At 41.6% G+C, this 7525-nt stretch overlaps 1 protein-coding gene across 4 annotated transcripts in view; it reads left to right on the top strand.

The window, feature by feature from the left end:
* Positions 1-1289: 1289 nt before the first annotated feature.
* epha4l (eph receptor A4, like) overlaps positions 1290-7525 on the top strand; it is a 60853-nt gene continuing 54617 nt past the window's right edge. Inside the window, exons 1-3 of one of the 4 annotated variants that reach the window (XM_061828598.1) lie at positions 1290-2549; positions 3892-3959; positions 5342-6005. In XM_061828598.1, the coding sequence (XP_061684582.1) occupies positions 2456-2549; positions 3892-3959; positions 5342-6005 (826 nt within the window). In that variant the 5' untranslated portion in view covers positions 1290-2455. The remainder of the gene's footprint in view (positions 2550-3891; positions 3960-5341; positions 6006-7525) is intronic. The other 3 variants (XM_061828601.1, XM_061828602.1, XM_061828600.1) reach the window with 3 other exon arrangements.

Below are 7525 nucleotides of genomic sequence, written 5' to 3'. Positions count from 1 at the left end.
TAGCACCTGACAAAAGATAAAAACCATAGTTTCTGAAAACCTGTCTGATTGTTTGAACGCAGTTGATTCTTTTGTCACGTTATAATAAAACATTTCTTGATTACATTGGAATAAAGACAATAGAATCCCACAGGGACTGCCCTTAAACATTCAAACACCCACTCTGAGAAATACAGGACAACATCTTCCCAGCTGTGTCATGTTTAGGCAAACGAGCCAGAGAGAACACAAAGCTGTACGCTCTTTGCTTTGAAGTCAAGGCAGCTTCATAAGAAAGTAACATCACCCATATAAAATATTGAGTGCAAATAAGAAATACATAGACAAATCATAGAGGTTCGATGCAACAAGAACTATATAAGACCACAGTATACCGTGCTCTCTCAATGTCGTTATCCAAGTTAAAAGTGAAATACAGTCTCCCTCAGTCAGCACAGAGATGTATTTTATTATGAAGTGTCCAACTGGGGAAATAAACAGATGAAATCCATATGATGCAATTTTAAATTGAGAAAGAGGATCTAAAGGCGGAGGTGTCAAACTCGTGGCCCAGAGGCCACATCCGTCCTTCCACACTGCACTGCACCGTGCACTGCTGACAACTTGATTACAGTGTTTAATGACAAATTTGTCAAATCAATGTTTCTATTCATTGTGTTGTTGAAGACTGGCACAAGGTAAATGACTTGTTGAAGAAGACAGGTTGCCCTTATCGCATTCTGACGCTTTCATTTTCATTGAGCTCACAATGTTTTACTATTTTGAACAAGAAAAAAAATATTCAAACATCTAAATTCAAGCCACCTTGCTGGGTTTCTCCAAGGAGTCAGAGATTAATGAAGCATGACAGTCAACCAACACCATTTTTTCTATTTACGAATGCATCCCCACAAAGAAATAATAATGTACTAAACAATTTTTCCTGAATATACTCAATAAAAAATCATGGATAACAATAATCAAATTTCTGAAGAAGAAATATCTTATCACAGACATCTTCCAATCTAGAGGACTGAGAAACTGACAATTACAAAAACACCTAACTTAATTTTGGCATTCAGCAAAGCTATTTGTGGTAGCTGCAGAATGACTCTATTAAATGGTGGTCAAATATGCCACTCCAAATCCAGTATATCATATACATAAGATGTATAGTCAATCAATCAATCAATCAATCAATCAATCAATCAATCAATCAATCAATCAATCAATCAATCAATCAATCAAACAATCAATCAATCAATCAATCAATATTTCAAAAATGGTTGACTTTACTTTTTACTTTTACTTTACATTTTTCTTACCGCAATCTTTTTCACATCTTTTCATCCAAGAAGTATGAAAAATAATAACAATAACAATAGACATGTTGACAAAGTAAGGGGTACAAAGTACAGTATAGAGATAAAGTCATACAGATAAAATACAGATACGGGAACAATCTACGTCCTCGAGAAAAGTAACAAAGTACTCTCCTACTTGGATACCTGCAGCGGCTGTGGATATGTGAACGGCTTGTTTACGTCACATGCTTGATCAAATATTAAAGCAACAGCAATGTAATGGTAATCCAATGTAGGCGCATCAAATGGGCATTGTCAATTCCACAAAGTGCAATACGGTGTCTTGTGTGGGAGGTGACGCTCGCGCTGTTGCTGCATCCGATTTTGCAGGCACAAGAGGCGTCAATATCCCCGCTAGGTGGCGACCTTGATCTGATGCGGCTCACCTTGGACCGGCGTCCGCGCTTGACTGCTTGCCAGACAACAAGCTGGATCAGCACACTCAAATGCTGCGTTGCATATTAAGCGTCTCGCGTCCGCTGGACGGGGATGATGCGGGCTAATATATGATTGCGCGACCGTCACCCTGAAAGCAACGCGGCGGCTGCATTGTGCATCAAATGCTTTGTTGACCGGCGCAGTTTATCCTTAAATGTCACTCAGTGACCCACCGAATTTTATGATTGTGTAGCAAATGTTGCGTGGAAATGTCACCTCACTCCATCTCCATCTAGTCTCTCCCAACTGGTGAAAAAAGAGTGACTTGTGCGGGGAGGGAGGGAGTTATTTGAGAACCCCCTCCCCTTGTCCCCTTCCCCTCCATAGCGCCACCTTCTCTCTCCATTTCCCATTTGGATTTACTGGGGGTGCAAGTCGGTGAAGACCCGCCTCCAGCCTGTAGTGCGCCGGCTGGTGCGTCTGTGCGCCCGAGTCGGCTTCGTTCCCTTATTCCACTGGGGAAGAGGGTGAGGGAAGGAGAGAGAGGGAGAGAGAGAGAGGAGAGAGAGAGAGAGAGAGAGAGAGAGAGAGAGAGAGAGAGAGAGAGAGGAGAGAGAGAGAGAGAGAGAGAGAGAGAGAGAGAGAAAGAGAAAGAGAACTGGACCCGAGAGAAGAAGCGCAAACAAGTAAATAAAGAGAAAAAGAAAAGAAGGAGCAGAACATAGGGAACACAAATGGCACTCATGGCGGAGATTTTCTTCACGGTTGCCTTTCTTGTTTCTGGAATTTCTTCACTTTCTCCGTCACGGACATACCCGTCGAATGAAGGTAAGAGACCCACAGGCATAAAAGTCTTCATTTAGCTCATCTTCTCCGAGCGCGGCGTTAACTCGAACGAAAAGTTGAATTGATGACAAATCACAGACACTCTCCGTCTGCAACTTTTCCAAGCTTTGGTTCAACAAAAGTCCAACTAACGGCTCCCAGAAGGGGGGGGCACTTCGGCTCGTCTCGAACCCTCTGTCGAGAACCGACGAGGAATGCTTGTTTTGCGCTCCCAAATCCCCCCAAAACAAAATACTTGGACGGATCATTCGAATAGAATTGGAAGCCTAAATTGCGGCGCATTTTAGGCGTACATCCGACGGACGGGTTGGTGTCTTCTCTCCTCCGCTTTGCAATTGCGCTTCACGTGGTGCTCATGGACTGCCAAGTTGACAGTTTAGGGAAAAAAAAATCATATTCTGAAGTTCCAAATTCCAAGATATATGCGCGATAAATGGCAGTTGAAATATGTACAGCAGCGCATGAATCTCGGAGGGTCTCCGCGACTGGTCCGCTGTCTGGCATGTAGTTTTCAAGTCTTGACGCTCGAGCGTCGAGCGCAGATCTGCGCCACGCTCCAAATATGAAATGCAAAAATAAGGACATGGGGATATTTTTTCTCATATTTCTATTTTTTTACTCAAGTTACTTACTTAATAGCCCGCGTAACAAAGAAAACACATTTCATGGGTTTCGGGGGGGGGGGGGGTTAAACAAATGTACACATACACTGTTGTTCATCTTTATATAATTATATGCGCGTGCCTAATTTGAATGTGTTTTGCGCAAGTCAGGTTAAAACATAAAATGCGAGAATCATTTTCTCCTTCACGGTTTATTTGAACAATTTAGTTTAGGCTCAGTTTCTCTTCACTCCCAAGTTTAAATAGACGTTTTGGCCAATGATTCCAATTATATTAAACACCCTCTAACAGGTCCTAAAAATCGTCAATTCAAAGAAAGGGCTGGCTGTTATTTATGTGTAAATTATATTTTAGAATTTGAATAAAAACCAAACGTTAAATGAATTATAATAATAATAAACATATATACTAAAGTTAAATTCAGATATCAAATGTTAATATTTATAGATACACACACACATATTATATACATACACTTATATAAAAACATTTGCTATCCGCACACTCGTCATTTTATCATTCATGAGGGCCTTGCTTTCAAGGTTGTATGTTTTAGTTTTTTTAAATCTAGACTCTTTTCTGAGACTGACACATTTACTCTTACATCGTTGAACCTCAATGGATTACGTTATACATGCCAGTGCTGATGTATATGAACGGAATCAGAATGAACACTCATTTCTACTCTTCCTGTTTTCTAGTCACGTTATTGGACTCCAGAGCTGCTCAGGGGGAGCTTGGATGGGTCGCCAACCCAACAGAAGGAGGGGTAAGTGCAGCAAGCAGTAAGAAGCATCCCTTTGTCAGAACTTTTTTTGCGCTGAAAAACTATCCTGATCTATTGGCGATGGGTCTTGAAATACTATCGACCACTAAATATTGCAAATACACATTACTCTTTGGTGAACCCAACAGGGGATTACAGGAACCCTTCACCACAATCCCTGATTATTTATTGTAAAATATGTGCTGAGATTAAGATCAAGAGACATTGTCTGGAATCCTAAAAACACAATGATTGAAAACAGTTCTTATGCTTTATGAAAACGCTCTGGAATACCCCCAGTCGTTCCCCATCAGACATGCGCCCCATTCTCCTTGCTCTCCTCCTCTGTAATGGTCAATGTAGCGGGCATCGGGTTTCCTGAACAGACACTGAATTGAATCGGCTTTTGTGGAGAAACTTTATATCCTTTTTGCCCAATGTGGAAGGTAGAGGGAATAGGATGGCTTGTAAGTGGAGACTAAGTTCCCTGGAATGAATAAATATTGGAGAAAGTACAGTGGGGTTTAGGTATACCCACTGGATGAGGGGAAAGATGGTTGCTTTTGAGCAACAGGGGGCAGGATCAACCAAATGCATGATGGGCACTCTCATGGGATGTCTACAAAGAATTCGATGAGAAAAAGTAATGAGTCCACAGTCACGGTAACATTGCTGGAAAGTAGCCCGAATTTGGATAAAATATCATGCTTAACCTCTCATTAGATATCCTCCTGCTTAATAGAATACATAATCGCAAGCCATGTTTGACCAGGGGTTCAAGTGAACACTTTGTTTTCTGAAAATGAATACAAATAGGTATCTATTATGTTATTTAATGAATATGAGCTCAGGGGAAAAATAATTCCATATGGTACAGCTGTTGCAGGCTGTGCTCGAAAGCTGTTTTCAATGGACTTGGCCGGTGTTGTGCTCATATTCCCCCCTCTGCTATTGGATCACAAACAAGTGACTGACGGGGCCCTGGCAGCCTCAGCAAACATGTGATTACAAATTCCCCCTCTCAACTCTGACAGACAATTGGTCAAATTCTGCTTTTTCTGTACAATTGGGCAAAGGTATGGCCTTATCTCAGTTCATATGGATTTCCACACCAAAAGCATTACAAAGTGGAGAATGATCGGTATTTTCTGCAGTCATACAGTCCCAGCTACTGGAACCATCCTAGAGCTTTTTAATAAGGTTGTTTGTGTTCAGGTACCATACAAATCTGAAAGCAAAAGGTTATTCTACATCCTTCTGTTATTTTTATTGACCTCTGAGTTTTTCAATGATTGGGGAGACGCAATTTATGGCAGCGTTAATTAAAATTATTTCAGTAAATTGGTGAAAGATTTGTAACATCATTGGTTGTGTGCTTTCCCCAGTGGGAGGAGGTGAGCATCATGGATGAGAAGAACATTCCCATCCGGACATACCAGGTGTGTAATGTGATGGAACCAAACCAGAACAACTGGCTCCGAACAGACTGGATCCCTCGTGGAGGTGCCCAGCGCGTCTACATCGAGATCAAGTTCACCCTTCGAGACTGCAACAGCCTTCCTGGGCTCATGGGAACTTGCAAGGAGACCTTCAATCTTTACTACTATGAGTCCAACAATGACAAAGAGCGCTACATCCGTGAAAACCAGTTTGCTAAAATTGACACTATTGCCGCTGATGAAAGCTTCACCCAGGTGGACATCGGTGATCGCATCATGAAGCTTAATACAGAGGTGCGAGATGTGGGGGCCCTGGCCCGAAAGGGCTTCTATTTGGCCTTCCAGGATGTCGGAGCATGCATTGCACTTGTGTCAGTCAGGGTCTTCTACAAAAAATGCCCTTTGGCGGTGCGTAACTTGGCCCAGTTTCCTGATACCATCACTGGAGCCGATACCTCCTCGCTTGTGGAAGTTCGCGGATCGTGTGTGGATAATTCCGAAGAGAAAGAGATTCCCAAAATGTACTGTGGAGCTGATGGAGAGTGGTTGGTGCCCATTGGAAACTGCCTATGCAACCCTGGGTATGAGGAGCGAAATGCAGCCTGTCAAGGTAAGAAAGTGAAACAGTCTAATTTTATTGATCAAGTCACTCCACTCAAGCTAATACATTGAATATATTAACTTCTCTTGCGCTTTCCTTTGATTGTACGTGATCTCTTTTCTTCATCCAAACCGTTTCCTCGACCTCTCACTCTTTTTTCGCTAGCGCTTTTGCTGGCGTTTTCTCCTCAACATCTGCTTGTGAAATAGATGCAGTAATGAGAGTAGATGAAGTAATTAGTGGGCCCACTGTGTTGTGCAATTGGATTCGTCCCTTGAGAGTTGAAGGGAGGCTACAATAGGACTTCAGAGCTTTAGACAAAAATGTAGTTGCGAGTTGATCATTTTGAGCAAGAAAAGATTAGTGAAAGTACGCAGGTCTGAGATCGGGATTAAATAGTACTATTTGGTTGGAAGGACAATTATTCTTGGCCTAGCTAGGCATGATTCTATAATGGACTGTTTGATGGGGTTAAAAGGTCAAAGAAGGGATTTTCCATTCATTTTTTTTTTAATCAGAGGGCCAACACTGCATGTATGACAATGAAGTCGTGGACTAAGTCACATACACACAAGCCTTTAAATACTTTAGTTCTTTTTCTGGAGACCCTTTTCTTTCATATGATTTGAGTTTTAAGTTCTTTTTTAAAGTAGAAGTTCGTTGTCGTAGTTTTTTTTGTACTGAGTTTCTTTTTAGTCAAATTGCTTTGCAAATGTAGCCATGCCGAGGGAAAGTTTTCAGCTGACAAGACAAACCACTTCCAATTCTGTCACAACTACTACTGGTGCAGCCCGCACAACAACCACTAACACGCTCAATAAGCACGGGGGCCTCAGTAGTGAGAGGTCATAGGCTGAGCATGGGTGATTAACAAGGGGGCAGACAAGGACGCCTCTCCTTATTTATGGGGAGCCTTTATCTTGGACTAATTGCATGACAAACAGGACTTGTGATTTAGGGGTAGTGCTAGCTGCTTGGGGAGCCCTGGAAAAGCCATCCAAGTGGTCACAGATGGTTCTGTGTGTCTACATGTGCTTGTGCTCACGTACAAAAACAAATTGATTTGAGTTGTCAAAAAGGCTGTTTCTTTTCTCAGAGTGATGGATAGATGGCGAGTCGAAAAAAAAACTGAACCTGGACTGGTCTTTCGTTACACACTTTAAGTGAATGCTAAATAGCTTTCACTGGAATTTGTTCAGTTCAAATGAAAACAAGAACCTCAGGCCCATTCCTAAATGCCCCATTTTGCACGGGCTCTAAATACCACTGTAAATCTCTTTAATTTCAGTAGAAAATATGCCACACACTTCACAAAAGGCAATAAAGAATTTAGAAGCCATGATCATATGAAGCATGTGGGCTCATTATAGATGTATGTGCAGTCTCAGAGGCATAACATCCGTTAAAGCTTCGATCACAGCATTGCTTTCAGTATATTTAAGTTAACTGTGTCATTCTTTCTTTAGTGTTCTAATGATTATTGAATAACATCATAGTCTGTTATTAAGGTAACTTGATGCCGTTTGTAT

This window comes from Syngnathoides biaculeatus, chromosome 8, assembly GCF_019802595.1.
Source record: "Syngnathoides biaculeatus isolate LvHL_M chromosome 8, ASM1980259v1, whole genome shotgun sequence".
Lineage (NCBI taxonomy): Eukaryota > Metazoa > Chordata > Actinopteri > Syngnathiformes > Syngnathidae > Syngnathoides > Syngnathoides biaculeatus.
The sequence above is the reverse complement of the archived record's forward strand: the minus strand, read 5'-3'. Positions and strand labels throughout refer to the sequence as shown.